Source organism: Cimex lectularius, unplaced genomic scaffold (assembly GCF_000648675.2).
Source record: "Cimex lectularius strain Harlan isolate CLEC.00 unplaced genomic scaffold, Clec_2.1 scaffold15, whole genome shotgun sequence".
Taxonomy (NCBI): domain Eukaryota; kingdom Metazoa; phylum Arthropoda; class Insecta; order Hemiptera; family Cimicidae; genus Cimex; species Cimex lectularius.
The window spans coordinates 2,688,500-2,706,591 of record NW_019392667.1 but is presented as its reverse complement, the minus strand read 5'-3'; the positions used below and the strand labels follow the sequence as shown (position 1 = coordinate 2,706,591).

At 37.5% G+C, this 18,092-nt stretch overlaps 1 protein-coding gene across 9 annotated transcripts in view; it reads left to right on the top strand.

Annotated features, from left to right (window-relative positions):
* The window catches only part of LOC106673756 (serine/threonine-protein kinase tricorner), a 212,852-nt gene that overhangs the window by 177,081 nt on the left and 17,679 nt on the right, over positions 1-18,092 (top strand). For 2 of the 9 annotated variants that reach the window (XM_014405974.2, XM_014405975.2), the window contains one exon: positions 2,394-2,561. The exons of the other annotated variants lie outside the window; for them this stretch is intronic. In XM_014405974.2, the coding sequence (XP_014261460.1) occupies positions 2,531-2,561 (31 nt within the window). In that variant the 5' untranslated portion in view covers positions 2,394-2,530. The remainder of the gene's footprint in view (positions 1-2,393; positions 2,562-18,092) is intronic. 9 annotated transcript variants of the gene reach the window in all.

Below are 18,092 nucleotides of genomic sequence, written 5' to 3'. Positions count from 1 at the left end.
GCACCAATCAAGCATTTGTGCTGCACAATCTGCAACTTCCAATATATATTATGCAGGGTGGGCGACCAAGACCCGAGGGGTTAAATGCCTGGGTAGACTCGTACCCAATCTCTAAAAGGCCGGGACTTGGTCGGCTCACGTGTCCTACATAAATCTCTTGGACCTATTCACAAACCCCAAGATTTTGGACCATTTAATCTCGGGGAATGATTTAGTGATGTACTCTCCTTTAAAGATTTCAAATCTAGACCTACCATACCTACACACTCTGCGAGGTAGTGCCTTGCCAACTTCCTGTAGTTGGTGATACACGTATTATACCAGAAAGGAGTCGCATACAACAGCCTGGGGCGAATATACAAATAATAAATTAACTTTTCATTAAGTATACTCAGATCAGAGTGTCTATTTAACAGCGGGAATAAATTGCAGATCAGAGCCATTCCTCTGTCGCATACTATGTTGATGTGCTTGGTGAACGTGTGCTTTGCGTCCAGCATCAAACCTTCTTCTCAACTTCAATTCTTTTTTCCATGGAATACACCTTCCATTTATTGTCACAGAACAATCAACCTTAGGTCTTGATAGAACCTAGGAATAGAATCTCTTCTGTTTTTGAATCATTGGGTTTGATCCACCACCTGTGAAATTAATTAAATGCCTTTTCAAGGGCTGCTGAGAGATGTCTATCTATCCTGAAAGACGAGATCATAAAAGCGGTGTTATCAGAATATAGGGAAGTTATACCATTAATTAATAAATTGAACAATGTGGGCCCAAGGACAGAGCCTTGGGAAACACCAGCAGCAACTGGCCGAAAATCAGATCGAACGTCGTTAAGTGAGACCCAAAATTTTCTATTTTCCAGATAACTCCTTATTAAATGAACGAGGTATTTTGGAAAGCTATAACTGGTTAATTTAAAGACAAACCCATTGTGCCACACGCGGTCAAATGCTTTTTCAACATCAACCAGTGCCATCCCAGTATGCTTGTCCAAATTAACAACTAATAGTAACAAAAAGTACGCAGATACACATTTACATATTTTAGTAATAATTTGTAAAAGGTATTTTAAAATGTCTTGAATCCTCATCTGTCATACCCAACGTCATACAATGGACATTATTATTACATTAGTTACACTTTTACCTGTTTTATCTATTGGATTAACATCTTAAACCTTTTTAGTGTATAATTGTCTTGCCAGTTTTCCTTTGGTTTCTGATATTCATTTGGAACAAATTACGATTCTTTTGTGGGCTTCCAACGTATAGGCTTTCTATAATTAGTAGCGTTTCTATTTTTTCATTCTTATATGTTTCAGTAGGCAGTACCACCTGTAGTGTCTACTTATTGATTTGTGAAAACGGACGTAATATATTTATACAGAGTCAAATAATATGGGCCAAGGAAAGTTTATCGTATTAGATGAGTAAAACTACTGCCTTCTGGAAGCTATTACCCCCCCTGGCTTCGCCATTTTGCGCTTCTCTGAGGCAGCAAGTGCCCTCTCGCTTCCCATTTTGGGCTTCTTGAAATTTTTGCTTCCCTGTGGCAACTACTATCCTCTGTCTTCACTGTTTAAGGCATGTTTAGTTTTTCTTTGCTTCTCCGTGGTAACCGCTGCCGTCTGGCAGCTACTATTTAGCGCTTTTTTAGTTTTTTATTTTCTTCCCTGTGGCAACTATTACTCATCATCTCTGGAAGCTGTTATCTCTGGCTTTACAATTTTGGGCTTCTTGAGCTTTTTCTTTGCTTCCCTGCGGCAACTACTATCCTCTGGTTTCATTATTTAGGGCATGTTCAGTTTTTCTTTGCTTCCTGGTAACCGCTGCCGTCTGGCAGCTACTATTTATCGCTTTTTTAGTTTTTTCTTTTCTTCCCTGTGGCAATTATTACTAATCATCTCTGGAAGCTGTTATCCCTGGCTTCCCAATTTTGGGCTTCTTGAGCTTTTTCTTTTCTTCCCTGACGCAACTACTACCTTCTGGCTTCACTATTTAGGTCATGTTCAGTTTTTCTTTGCTTCTCCGTGGTAACCGCTGCCGTCTGGCAGCTACTATTTAGCGCTTTTTTAGTTTTTATTTTCTTCCCTTTGGCAACTATTACTAACTTCGGGAAGCTATTACCCCTGGGTTCGCCATTTTGCGCTTCTTGACCCTTTTTTTGCTTCACTGTAGCAACAAGTACCCTCTCGCTTCCCATTTTGGGATTCTTGAGCTTTTGTTTGTCTTCCTGCGGCAGGACCCTCCAATGTATTTATATAGAGTCAAATGTTATTGGGCAGGGAAAATTTAACCTATTACATGAGTAGTAGGAACATCGCTCTTTCACTTAAGTTTGTCAGAAAAAATCTCAATTTTTAAAATATTTTATTTTTTCTGTTTCAGGTAAGGACCAAAACTGTTAATAGCGTACTGTAAGTCATTTTATTTTATGCTTAAAAGCCTGGACAAATCTGTGTAAAAATATTTTCGAGAAAAGCAGCTCGCTCCAGCAAGGAAACAGAAGGAAAATACTAAAAGAAATGAACCACTGCTCTTGTCTCCCCTTTCGTGGTAACCGTTGAAAATTTATATTGAATTGTAATAATAAAAGTAAATCAATTTGTCATGCATAAAATATCTAGAACTTCATGTTTTTAACAGCACTGAACTCTACATTGATCAAGATCGGAAAAACGAAGAAAATATTTATCCCAGGGGAAAATATTTTAAAACCATCGAAAAACTATTAGATATGTCATTGTACTAGGTAAACATAGACGATAATAGTAAACGATTCTTCCATGAGAGCTGATTTCATGATCAACACTTAGAAATAATTTTTTTTTAAATTAATTTTTAAAGAAACAATCTGCATGAAGGTCAAAAATGTACTCATCTCATTTAGTTAGTTTAGTTAGTTTGAAGTTCATTCAACTAAAATTATATTTGGTCCTTCGTGTTTCAAAATTAATGAATTTGAATTTCGTTGAGAAAGTACTGGAGAGTTTTGCTGATCAAGTCCATTAAAATAAATTTAGAATGACGAATTAATATTATAACAGATTATATAATTATACTGTATAAATTAAAATATTAATAAAAATTAAACGTATAGAGTAAACGTACTTAAATGGGCATCAATCGTTATTTATAGATTTAAAAAATATTATTTTTGGTACAATAATTTCATTGTTGGTTAACATAAAAAAAACGTTCTACGACGAAGAATGTTATAATTTGGCCTGATTTAAAAGGATAAATCAAAAAAAAATTTCAAAATTTTAATAAATATTAAGTAGCAAAGTAGGTCAGAAAATGTTCAAAATTTGGATTTGACCTCATTGTCGTGAAACCCCTCAGATACCAACTTTGACTGACATTCCTAGTGCAAGCTGCAACATAATTTTTCTCAAAACTTAGGCGACAGATAATTCTTTTTAAAGGAATCGGTCAAATGCGTGTGTATGTATCAAACATTAAAATCGGACTATTATTTATGTGTGGTGATTAGTGACGGTTAGTCGATGATTATTCGGAAATCGTGAGATGCGGTCTGGTGTGACGTAGTTTCAGAAAAACATTTTCTTTATCGTGCCAACGTTTCGAACTTTATTGAGATCATCTTCAACATATAACTTCACTAATTTCGTGGTCCGCATGACCAATTAATATATTACAATTAATTAAGGTTTTTAGTTGAGATAAAAAGCCAGTGGCACGAGCGGGATTCGAACCCACGATCATCGGCTAGATACGCCGCTGCTCTACCACTTGAGCTATCGTGACCTCGATCCACTCGGACACCAGCTCCCCATCTCAACCCCAACTTTTGAATTTTCCCTCCTTTTTGCCATTTTTCAAATGTCGTGTAATCGGATTGGATTCTCTGTTATAATATAACATATAAAACGTTCATCACATTCCACACATCAAACATTTTTACATAGTCTAATTTTTCAACAATTTAGCTTACTTTTTCCTAATTATCTCCGTCTATAATCCTGATAGGATAATCTGGCCGAACCATTAACAACGTTTTTTCCCATCGTCGGCTCTTTTCACCTTAAAGAAGCCGACTCCTTATACGAAAATGTCTTCCTTCCCCACCCCTTCAAAATCCAATGTATATAAACATAAAACAGCAATATCTCACTAGCAGTAGCTCAATTACGCAGAAAACACTTTGAGGAGTAGAAATACTTTGATTGAATATAGAAATATTTTTTACATTGTATAAATTCACTTTTTTCCACATCCTACATGTATTTGTTACATTTAAACAATGTTTGTAAATCCCAGGCCCTGAAGATGATCTCCATAAAGATCGAAACGTTGGCACGATAAAGAAAATGTTTTTCTGAAACTACGTCACACCAGACCGCATCTTACGATTTCCGAATAATCACTATTATTTATTTCCATAAAAAACGAGGTTAATTTTTGACAAATAATTTTCATATTTTGGGTATTTTCGTATAAAAATGTTTTATATGTTTTTATGGTACGTATGTTTGAAGTTAAAATCCTATTAGCCATTTTTGAATTATACCTTTTTAATCCAATATTTCGATAAAGACATATTAAAAATTCTGAAAAATTTGAGAGGTCAGAAAATCATAAATTTAAAATAAAATAAAAAATTATATTTAGGAGAGTCTAGAGGGGACTCTATTTCATATTAGTTTTAAGTGAGAAAAAATTATGGCCTAGTTTGCTTGAAAAAATTTGATTTTTTGAAATTTTTCGGTTATTGGTAAACTTTGATAGCTTTTACTATATTTTTATTGAAATGTACATTTAAAAAAATGCTGTAAAATGATATATTCACATAGTTGATTTGACCAAGTAGGATGGTGAAATAAAACTATTAAAAAAACGGTAAATTACAACTTTCAAATTTTTTGGCGAAAATAAGGCCTGTTCACAAGAAGTGGCGGGTACGTGTCCGATATTTTCGAGTGTAGAACACCTAAAAAAGTTGGTACAAATCTGTGACAAGCCAACCAGGTCGTCCCTTGGTAACTGTTCGTATTATATAGGGTCTGGATTGTGCGGAGATTGGAAGATTTGGTTCACCCATGTGGTATGTCCATTTTGATTTCGAGGGTTTGGTTTTTAATATCAAGGGCAGTTACGTACTGCTTATCTTCGCTCTTTGTCCATGTTTGTAAACAGATGTATCAAAATTTCTTTCTATATCTAAGACGACCACACAGTTGACATTTCATATGCAGTTTTTATATACTTGCATTGAAAATGTCCTTCAACCGATGGTTTAGTCAAGTCTCACGTTTTTAGACTTTCCTCATAAAGAGTTTAGAAAAAAAAAGTTTACCCCAGAGTTAAAGGGTAGAAAAAGTACCCAAGTCCAGTTTGTCTTTACTCCCGGACCGTAATTGGCTGTAGGTTGCATTTGTTAAATGTTGAGTCGCCGTCGGACGGTAGACGAAGAAGTTAAAGTTGTGAAGCTCTTCATAAGTAATTCCGACGGAGGAGAGTCGTACATTCGGTGTTTTTACGCTGTCCTCTGTAAAATAGAACTGGTCCAGACCGTTCTTGGTACCGCTCCAATCCCTCTGCATCCCTCTTCTGCACAAAACCCCACAACTCGATTCCATAAATGTATGGTCGTTCACCTGGCTCAAGGAGCAGAAACAAAAAAAAAATGTTTAACTTTGCAGGCAAAGCAAATAGTTAAGAAAGGCCGAAAAATCCCACCTAGACTTTTACTTACTTTAAACGGAAAATAACCCTCATTTATTTATGTAAATTTCTCCTGTTAATATAGCGAGAAGCTACTAAAATTAGTTTTTTGGCCGATTGGCTTGCGCAACCGCTTTCAGGTAGGAAAACCGCAGAAACTAGGCGTGCCCAGGTGATCAACGGTGAAATCGCCGGCTGAAAAACAAATAACATGCATCAAGAAACCATAATAAGGTCATATTTATAAGTTACAAAAGTCTCCAACACGTATCTTCCGGGTTTTTCTTGATGGAATTTGACCGCCGAGAAACAACAAACAAAAGGGTGGTTACCCTCGGAAGCATACTCGTCGGACGGTTGAAAAACAAATTTCGAACAAATCTTCGAAAGGTCTTATCAGTTTTTCTTTACTCTGTTAGGTTTGTATTAAAAATCGACGAGCTTTTCGTCGGAAATATATTACCGCATTTGGATAGAATTGCAAGTCATTCTTACGAAATTGACTACAATAAATTTTACAATTGACGGAAGACGAATGCAGCTGGGTAAGTGAAGACTCATTAAGCGGATTTATTATAATCCTCAAGGTCGTGTGGTAATCTTCCCGACTTAAAATATACCAAATGTCAAACTGCAGGCGTTTATCAGCCAGGTTGGCAATTCTCTCCTTGATTTTCTGGCAACGCGTCGTACAGCTGTCTTTCCGTATAAAGAAATCATATTTCGGTCTTCTGAGGTCGTGTGATCTTTCCATGAGGCTAATGACTGCCAAATTTGCAAGGCTCAGGCCAAAACGGGAAGAATGGGTTGCAGCCGAAAGCCGCCTGTGAACCAGAAGGGTTTGTTGAAAAATCTTCAAGTAAACAAAAAAAAGCAGCAACAGTTCAAAGTATACAAACAAGTGATTACAAACAAAAATAGCCTGGTATCAACTCAAAACCTATGCGCCCTACAGCTTGTAGAAAAATTTATAAATTATTCCTCTACAATCTACTTAGATATATTGAATTTTACATCGATTCCCCTTTATTTTTATTTCAGTTAATTATTCTTTTTATGTAAGGTCTTGGTTGAGATGTAAAGTTAGTGTCACGAGCGGGATTCGAACCCACGAACAACTTTGGCTCAAAACGCCAAAATGACTGGTTAGTCGTGGGTTCGAATCCCGCTCGTGCCACTAACTTTTTCACCTCAACCAAGACCTTACACGACATATGCCACTACGCGATACAGAGGGTACATATAACCTTAAACCTCAATGTGAAGATACATACAGGTGATGCGCACTCGTTTACGTTGGAAAATAAGCTCGGAGCATTCAAAAAGGTGGACAAGGGTGAAATGTTGTTTCGTTGTTTATGTAGTTAAGTATCATCTTTTACAGAAAGAAAATATAGTTTGGTCCTTACTTATAATCGTTGGCCTTTTTATCCTTACAGTTTTTTGTTCGGTTCGAGGATAAGCAGTCCAAAAATGATCAGGGACTAATTATATTGTTATGTTGGCCCATAGCATCAGACCCCAAGATGTTCCAAAAATTCTCCTATATTACAAATGGGATCACAAAACGTTCTTTTCGCACAGTATGTTTAGTTTATGTTTAGTGGGCTAATAGACTAAATTACTTATTTCAATCAATTATTCTTTTTATGTAAGGTGTTGGTCGAGATGAAAAAGTTAGTGTTACGAACGGGATTCGAACCCACGACCTTCGGCTCAATACGCCGCTGCTCTAACCACTTCAGCTATCGAGGGTTCGAATCCGGCTCGTGACACTTTTTCATCTCAACCAAGATCTTACATAAAAAGAACAATTAATTGAAATATGTAAACAAAAAATTAAGGTTTTTAGTTGAGATAAAAAAGTCAATGGCACGAGCGGGATTCGAACCCACGATCTTCGGCTAGATACGCCCCTGCTCTACCACTTGAGCTATCGTGACAAGTAGTTACTGGTTGGTCCACGACCATACAATTAGGCTACTAAACATAAAAGGGTTTATTTTTATTGTTTTTCTTTTCTCAAGACCCAACCTTTTTATTGAAGTATCAAGTGCATGTTAAACAATGAAGATTATTAGCTTTGAATTCGTTATTGACCCTGGGCTGTCATTAAAAGTCGCGTTTTGAAAAGATCGGAATATTTAAAGATAGTGGCCCTGAATCGTGTCTGCAGCAATGTCAGTGCGGAAGACGAATCTTTCATCTGTCATATTAATGTAGCAAACATTGCTAACATTCATTGTAAAATCGTTTAACTTTAATGTACTTTAACGTTTCTATTGACCTAAATATTCCTTAATTAAATCCACTGAATAGGAATAAGAAACCAATGTAGAAACTATTAAAGATTACGACACGAAACCACTCTTTTAATAAACACCAATTAATTTACAAAAAACTCAAAGATTTCGTGTTAAATATTCTTTACAATATGAATATTTATTATTGCATTGTAAACACATGCGCGATAAATTGTGAGATGCCTGAGGTCGATGATCTGTTATGGATATGTGGAAAATAAAAAGGGAATTGCGCAAATACTACGTGATGTGAAAAGGCGATGTATCGGGGATCGAAGTCACCATGTCGCAGAAAGTTAGAGCGTCTGGGTTCGAATCCCATCCGTGAAATTGACTTTTTATTTCAGATCTCTTGTTTAAAAACTAGTAATGGGCTGGTTCAAACGTAATTCGGGTTTTGAAAAGGCAATCAGAACTATTTTTTAATTTTTTTAAAATAAATAATATTTATCGTAAATATTTTCCATCACAATCATCTTTGCTAACATGTAATATGCGCTTTTATTCCGTTGGTATAAAAATCTTTATGTCTACTCAAATTAATGTCTTGGCAGGTGTTTTCGGTTCACCGCTTTCTTTAAAAATGTATCCCTCAAGAAGTGATCAAAATGTCTAAAAAAGTGGACGTCTGCAGGCGAGAGGTCGGGTGAATATGGAGGGTGCTGTAAAGTTTCATATCCTAAGTCCTTATCTTAAGTCGGCATTTATCTTGAAGAAGAATCGGCCCCTTACGGTTTACCAATGCCGGACAAAGGCGTTATAGTTTGTCAGTTTCTTGGCAGTATTTCTCTGCCGTGATTGTTTCACCACAATTCCGGAAATTATATTGAAAAACTCTAACAGTTCACCAAACAGACCCAACTTTTTTGGGCGCAGATTTGGCTTAGGGAAGTGTTTTGGCCCTTCATACTTGTCCAACCACTGACCTACTGCCTCCTGTTATCGTACAAAATCCATTTCTCATCGCACGTGATTCGATCAAGAAATGGTTCGTTTTGATGGAACAACAGAAAAGACGTGCAAATTTCAAAGCGTCGATTTCTTTGAGCTTCGGTTAGTCAGTGCTGTACTTATTTGTCGAGCTTTTTTACTTTACCAATTTGCTCCAGATGGCGAACAATGATTGAATGGTCAACACTAAGCTCGTCCGCAATATCCCGTCTTGCGGTACGTGAATTTTCTTCAGTTAACGTTTTGAGTTGGTCGTCTACAACTTTAGGCCTACCTCGACCTCCCTGTCTTCAAGATCAAAATCTCCAAGACAAAATCACTGTAACCATCGCTGCACCGTGCATTCGCTAATGCTTCCTCCAAACTGCATTGTTATTCGCGGTTTGGATTGCACCTCGCCCAAATTTAAATTCGGACAAATTTAGACGAAAATCTAGTTCGGACATATTTAATTTCGCAGTTCGTCATTCTTGTAAGATTGAACATAACCTAAAATCTTTACGTAAGGCATTGGATGAGATAAAAAAGTCAGTGTCACGAGCGGGATTCGAACTCAACACCTTCGGCTAAATACGGTGGGTTGAGGTGGGAAGTTGGTGTCCGAGTGAATCGAAGTCACGCGATGGCTGAAGTTATAGAGCAGCGGTGCATCAAGCCGAAGGTCGTGGGTTCGAATCCCGCTCGTGCCATTGACTTTTTTATCTCAACTAAAAACCTTAATTAATTGTAATTTATGTAAGGTATTGGTTGAGATAAAAAAGTCAGTGTCACGAGCGGGATTCGAACCCACGACCTTCGGCTTGATGCGCCGCTTCTCTACCACTTGAGCTATCGTGGCCTCGATCCACTCGGACACCAACTTCCCACCTCAACCCACCGTATTTAGCCGAAGGTCTTGGGTTCGAATCCCGCTCGTGCCATTGACTTTTTTATCTCAACTAAAAACCTTAATTCATTGTAATATATTAATTGGTCAAGCGGACCACGAAATTAGTGAATTGAACCTTACATAAAGTTAATTCATTGAAAAAAGTTATTTGGTCAATCGGACCACGAAATCCAATGGATTTAATAACCTAAAATGTTTTTTTTTTAAGATAACAGTTAAAAAGTATTCAGTATAATCCATGAATTAGATTTAAGGATTTAGCTTTGTTTACATGACAAGCACTGCGAAAATAAAACAAGTTTTCAAAACCTGTATTAATTTTGCTCCAGCCAACCCAATAATTACAGAATGGAACTGAAACCGTTAATTTAGCAATATTTGAAAAAGTCGTTACTGTTAAATTATTTAACATAACAAATACCTGTGACAGTTTCGTTCAAAATAGTTGAGCAAGGAGCTCTAGCTTTAGAATTTTCATGACACGAATTGAATGGCATTAGTTAATTAATAGTACTTTTGATATTACAGGGTTTGTAAGCGTAAAGGCCAGAGTCGGAAAGATCATCCCTAACTAGACAGTAAACGTGACGGAAAATTATTTTGTTCCGCGGTATGCGAAGTATTCGTACGAGATCGTGTGAAGCGTATTCCGTTGGGTAATGGCTTTGGCCTTAAACTAGTTATAACGAGCCAATTATTTTAAAGAAGGTAGGAAACGGGGTCGCGGGCGTGGGAAATCGCTCACCTACGTCCAATTTCTCCGATTGCGCACAAAGTCGCAGAAGCATTATCCTGCAAGGATAAAATTTTAATATGACCTTTGTAAAAACAAAAAGGTAAGACGCTTTGTGAGATGGCGTGCATTGGTCCACATGCGATCTCGGTCGCGTTGAGGTCGAGGGCGGTATTCCTACCCTTGCACCGTATTATTTATTAAAACCCTTTGTTGCTTTTGTTTAACTTTTTTTTTAGTTTTAGAAAGAAAGGTCTTTTGACCTTTTCCATTCCGGTAGTCAGGGTCGTATATCAATCACAGGCGACGTGATGTTATCTTCTCGCGTAATTTATTATTTGTTTGGTTTCGCTTTTCAACTAAATATTTTTTCTTTATTTTACCCGACAACTAAACACGAAATTTTCTTGGTGCTTTGTTTCAAAACCAATGACAAATCACAACTGGGGAGAGGTTTTGAGGTCATGGGTCATTAGGTCGCTTTTGAAAGTTAATTCGTACTGCTGAATTAATCATGTCTCTTCTGCTTTGCCACCAGGCTGACTAATTATCGTACCTGACATATGAAACGATCATTTAGAAAATAATTTACCCCATTGCCGAGACTGAACAGTTCTCGTCTAGAATTGAAAGCCCTAACTTAATTAAATTAGTAAATTTGTTGTTAAAACAACCGGGCGGAAAACTTATTCAAAGTTTCTGCCAACCACTCTTGCAGGGGAATTGTTTATACGCACATCGGACAAAATATTTAACCCCCAGTTCAGAATTGATGGCTTCAACTTATAAATTGCCATCGTGTTTCATTTTCCAATCGGTTACTTTTTCCAATCTATCATTCTGCCAATCCTTACAAGAAAAACTTTTCGATATCCTTTATTGTTTGTGCCTTCTAGTCTTGAGATGATGAAGAATCGTGCCGGCCCGAGATTTTACGCTCTTAATTGCCTTGATTTGAAATATTCCTCCTACTTCTTTTCTTCTTCAATCAGTAGAAAATCGAAAGAAGTAAACCTCCACACGTCCAAGCCGTACAATAGATAATCGGAAATCAAATAGATTCAGCCGGCGTACCGCAAGGGAGTATCCTTGATCCTATCATTTATACTGTTGACCTATTGATACATCCTGACCGGACCGCAATCCTATCTTCTAACTCGAATCCTATCCAACCTGCCTCCAACATCCAGGAACACCTTGAGCTTATCGAAGACTAGTATAAAAATATGGAGGACAAAACTGAACGAAGAAAAATGCACTCAGTGTACTTTTTTGTCTTGTACATCAACAACAAAGGAATACAGACTTCCACTTGAGTCATATACCTAGGACTATACCTAGAAAGCAGACTGACGTGGAATCACCACACAAGACTTAAAAAAACAACTTATTGCAAGACTTGGACTACTACGAAGACTTTTAAGTCAGAAATCGACTTTGACAACTAAGAAAGCTAACTGTGCAAGACTTTACTAAGACCAATATGGACATACGGAGTAGAACTGTGGGGTACATCCAAGCCATTCAAATTCCAGCGCAACGAGTCCTTCCAATCGAAAGCCCTTAGATATATTGCCAAAGCATCTTATTATGTCACTAACCTCATTATCCACAAAGACCTCAACATTCCTTTTGTCAATGAACTGATCGATCCAGATTCCAAACCTTCAAATCATACTGCTCTCGCCCTCTCCATTCATTCCCATCCTGACAACCCGTCACGTCGCCTCAACTGACGGTGACCTTGAGACCTCATTGACACCTAATCATACACATTGAGTGTCAGCATTGGCTGGCTCCTCAAAGCATGTGTTCTACTGGTGCTGGCATTAGTGCTAGTGGTGTGCTGTGTGATACATTAATCACGTGGACATACTTGTATAGCATACGATCATGTATAGGTAACAAATAAATTTTAAAAAATTTGGTTCAGGTGCTTTCGAAAAAACAAAAACCCACAGCTCCGTCTTTAGCAGGCAAGTAGGTCATACGGGGCAGACCGCAAATATGACAAAACTCTCTTTGAGTCAAACCTCACCTCAAAACCTCTACGTTGGAATAGCGGAAATTGATAATTTGATGACGATTACGCTCGTGGCATGACAAATTTATTGTTTTTATCAAATCGATGAAGGTAGTTTTAGCATAAAATGTTACAACATTCGTAGGAAATAGATATGCAATTAAAAACAAGAGTGAAGAAACTACTCATTGGCAGTACTCCAGTGATACAGCAATGTTTTACATTTAATTGATTTGTGTCATTATCACTGTCACTGGAGAGATCTCTTTTTTTGACACGGTTTGAGAAAATTCGTTGAGATGAGTTTCCGGATTTCAGGATTTATGGTGGTTAGGCGGGTTTTATGAAACTTGCTGTAAAAGGAGCGTATTACATAGACTATTAAAAGGAATTATGGGTAGTTTCGTAAAACATTTAGAATGGAGCTTCAAGGATTTTTGTGATTACGGATGCGAATGTGTTGGAATATTTTACTAACGTGTTATAAAATTACTTTCGTTTATAAGAGGTAAGTTTAAAGTTAAAAAGAATCTTCCTGTTTACGACCTTACGCACCGCGACCAGTATTGATCTAAGCAATCTCCATTATTATTGGGTTGTCCGGAAAATAATGCAGGATTTTAAGTTTTCATTAAAAAAAATCTATATAAAATATTCTGTTTACGTTTACAGGATTACTCATTTGTATGAATGTCAACACTTATTAATCCTCTTCCAAATGATATTGTTTGTTTACCTCTGTAGCATTCCGCTACTTGGAAATAATTCAGTCATCCTTATAATGTCAAAGCGAGAATTTCGTACGATTTTCTTTTACGAGTTTAAACTCGGCCGAAGCGGAGCCCAAACGGCTAGAAACATTAACCAAGTCTGGGGCGAGGGTTGTGTTAATGAGTGCACTGTGCAAAGGTGGTTTAAAAAATTTCGGGAGGGAGATTTCAGCCTTGAAGATGAAGAAGGTCGTGGAAGGCCTTCCTCTCTTAATGATGATGTTCTGCGATCAGTGGTGGGTGCAGAGCAACTCAAAGTCAGTAAAACGACCGTCGCTGACCACCTCAAGGCGATTGGAAAAGTGAAAAAACTCGAAAATTGGGTTCCACACTCATTAAACGATCGCCAAAAAAATCAGCGCTTTGATGTTTGTGCATCACTTCTTTGTCGAAACAAAAATGACCCATTTCTGGCCAGAATTGTTACATGTGACGAAAAGTGGATTCTCTACGATAACACTAGACGTTCTGGACAGTGGCTCGACAAAGGAGAAGCTCCAATACATTTTCCAAAGCCCCCAACTCATCAAAAAAAGGTAATGGTTACGGTATGGTGGGCTTCATTTGGTTTAATACACTACAGCTTCTTAAATCCTGGCGAAACCATCAATGCTGAATCATACTGTAACCAAATTAATACCATGCATCAGAAATTGGCAGTAATGAAGCCCTCTTTGGTCAATCGGAAAGGGCCCATTTTGTTGCATGACAACGCTCGACCACATGTGTCACGTGTAACGTCACAAAAATTATTGGAGCTTGGCTATGAAACTTTGCCTCACCCACCCTACTCTCCGGACCTCTCGCCTACTGACTACCATTTTTTTAGACACCTGGACCACTACTTACAACACATAATATTCAAAAATCAAACGGAACTGGAAAATGCATTTATTGACTTTATCAATTCTAAAAATTCTGAATTCTACTCAGACGGAATTAATAAGTTACCAACACGTTGGGAGAAATGTATTGAGAGTATGGGAAATTATTTTGATTAAAGAACATTGCTTTAAAGTAACTAGTTTCTTTTTTTTTGTTTAATACCAAAATCCTGCATTATTTTCCGGACAACCCAATATCTACAGCTCTTCCTTAAGCTTAGGGTATTTTATCGGATCCCAAAGCCTAATATCCCCCTGCTCCCTTATCCTTCAGGCCTTGTCCTCTCCCGTGTTTAGGAATAGCAGCCTGCACAGGCCTTCGCACCAACAGACTAGTTCTGTTGTTTCACCATCTTCTGGCAATACCTATTCAGGGTTGATTCAGCTGCTCCAAGTCTATATGCCTCTGGAGACAGCAGTATCTTGCCAGAAGTCCTACCATCATTACACTCCTAACACCTCACCAGAGCCCAAAGTCTTGTGAATTGCTCTGTTGTGTATTCTTCAGGTCTTGGGTTTTTTGTACTAAGAGACTGAATCTCAGCCTGTATAGGCCTTCACACTAACAGAAGACATGCTCCGATGTTTCTTCTTCTTCTTCCTACAGTACTCTCTCACGGTTGATTATGCTGCTTATGCCTCGGAGTCTGAAGTATCCTAACGAATCATAGGTTTAATAGTTCTGCCTTTGGTTTCTGCGATGATCCTTTGAGGGACTTTTTCGCTTCTGTCCTGGTATACAATTTCATTGAGCATCCATCCATTGCCTGATAGATCTGCGTTTTTGACAAACGGCCGATAAGTGTCGTCAAACTTTCCAATTCTGGTTGCCCCTCTTCTGAGCGGTAAATCGGTGTGCAATCCTCGTTGTACGTAGTTGGGGATATTATTGAGTTAATCTGGGGGAGGATCTTTTATCTGCGAGTTTATGTGGGTGGATTATTGTATATTCAATTTTATTGTGTGAGCTGTTGGTTTCGAGAGGAAATGACAGGATCATAGTTACTTGAGAGAATCAAGGATCGTCTGCAAAGATCAGTGTGGTGGAGAGGACGGAACGGGATGTCAGCTGTGCACACCTGGTGATAAATGGCTAGGAGAATACTCAGAGAAGGAATTGTCTGAAGGAAGTAAGGATGGTAGGAGAAGAAAATACGACATGGAAATTTCTAAAATTAAAATTGTCATTACACTGACCTTGGTTTTCTGTTTTTTCTTTTTGGAACAGCTAAGTTTCTCTATTTACATTTGTCCTTTCCAGTAGTAGCAATTTTTATATTTAAGCGTTTATTGGTTCAATGTCAAACAACCCTACATTTTTATAGAAAGTTTGAGTTTATTTTAGCAGGATTAGTATCACCATCAGGACCGATTGGACAGTGTATCTCGGTTTCTACCAAGGCGAGTGCTTTTCTCATGAATTGGCACATGGCGGATTACGTGAGATATAATTATTTGCTCGGGCCTAATCAGTTAAATCGCTTTGCTGACCCATGGGAACCGGGTTGTGATCGATTTTGCCTCATGCAATCAGTAGAAATTGTTTCTGGGATTTGATTTTTGCCATCGTTAATCATTAATGGATTAACTACGTCGGATTTCAATTTAGTAAAATGATAACGATAACGTACAACCCTTTTCTCTTATCACCAAACTGGACGCGATTTTCTAGTAAAAATCATAAAAGTCGCCAGTTTTTCTGGTATAAAGTTTACTGGTACATATCGGACAGAATTATTTTAAACTTGAAATTGATAACAACCTTACTTGAAAAACATATGAAAACGTATTTTTATTTCATCAGCCTCTAAAGAATACGAGTGTTTTTAATGAGAAAGATAAGGGATTTATTGTGCTCAGGTACTTAGATAATCGGATAATCTGTGGAAATACTTTAACCAAGTAATTTTAATCTATATTCATATTAAATCTTAAAAGGAGACGAAAGACTTTTTTGACCCTCTCCCTTCACACAAGGGAAAGCTTTTTTTCTCGAAAGTAAATAACCTAATGCACCAAGATGTGCAGGCATAATATAGTGGAGTCCCAAAAAACATAAAATTCGCCTAATCTGAACAAGTTTCGATCGGCAAAGAGGAAATATTTTAAATTGTGGGCTTCTTCCTGTGGTCTGCGGGATGATGAAACAGTTGTTATAGTTAAATATCATTCTGGTCTACCTATCATCGTTGATTTTTGTTGGTTCAAACGCGTTTCGGCATTTCAGTCTGAACTAACAAAAATCAGCGAGGCAGACCAAAATGATAGCTCAAGGTACAATCAAGCAATAGTAAATCTTGTAGTTTGCAAAATAGAGGGTTTTTTCATTTTGCAGTTGAATTGTGATAGCATTGATAGTCAGACCTAGCACATTCCAGACTACTGCCGTAAAACTGTATAATGGTTCCAGATAATTTTGGTCTTCATAATCTCGTTGTTTCGGGTCATCAGATTCTTGTATTGGCTTCTCGTCATCTTCAGTTTTTAGTAGTCATTTTAGTCCAAACCCTTAATAGGCAGACCAAAATGATAGCTCAAGGTACAATCAAGCAATAGTAAATCTTGTAGTTTGCAAAATAGAGGGTTTTTTCATTTTGCAGTTGAATTGTGATAGCATTGATAGTCAGACCTAGCACACTCCAGACTACTGCCCGTACTAAACTGTAGTATAGTGGTTCCCGATAATTTTCGTCTTCGTTATCTCGTTGTTTTGGTTCGTTGGCTTCTCGTCATCTTCAGATTTTAGTAATCATTTTAGTCCAAACCCCTAATAGGTAGACCGAAATGGCCACAAAAGATCAAAATAATATTTTCCAGTTGCAGTTTGATAGTCAGACCTAGCACACTCCAGACTACTGCCCGTAGTAAACTGTTGTATAGAGGTTCCCGATAATTTTCGTCTTCAGTATCTCGTTGTTTTGGTTCGTTGGCTTCTCGTCATCTTCAGATTTTAGTAATCATTTTAGTCCAAACCTTTAATAGTAGACCGAAATGACCAGAAAAAAAAAATCACAATAACATTTTCCAGTTGAATTTTGATAGTCAGACCTAGCACACTCCAGACTACTGCCTGTAAACTGTCGTTTGGTGGTTCCCAAAAATTTTGGTCTTCATTACCTCGGTGTTTTGGTTCGACGGATTGTCGTTTTGACTTCTCGTCATCTTCAGTTTTTGGTAATTATATTAGTCCAAACCCTTAATACGAAATGACCAGAGAAGATCAAAATAACGATTTCACCCCTGTCCAGCTTTTTTTTATTTTAACTTTCTACTTATTTTTGTAACGTACACATGTGTGTATCTCCTGATCCGGTCTATCTATATTAATTTCTTAATAAGACTTGGTTTAGCGCTTCTGCATCCTCTACTGTGAACTTAGTCGTCTTTTGGTACGTGAAAAAGTTATTAAAAAAAGATGCTGATAAGCAATTAGGCCAAGGATCGCACATTGGAATGCTGTCACTGACATCGTCATGGAAGTTGTTCCAAACCCGTGACATGTCCAGTCTCAAAATTAAAAATATCTTGTTCAGATACTCGATTACTTGGTTGTTCAGTGTTTTGGATATCTCTACCTTTAATTGTCTAAAGAAATGAGAAGTTTGTGACGTGGGCCATCGAAGTCACGGAAGCTCAAGTGGTTAGAGCAGCGGCGTATTTAGCCTAAGGTCATGGTTTCGAATCCCGCCTGTGACACAAACTTTTCATTTCGAAAAAATTGTGTATAATTAATTGAGTAAACCTCGATGCGCGCAAAGAATGAGCTGGTTAGTTTCGTGATTCCCTCATTTATGAGATGCTTAAAGTTACGTGCATGTATTTTAATATTACTAGTGTAACTCCAGA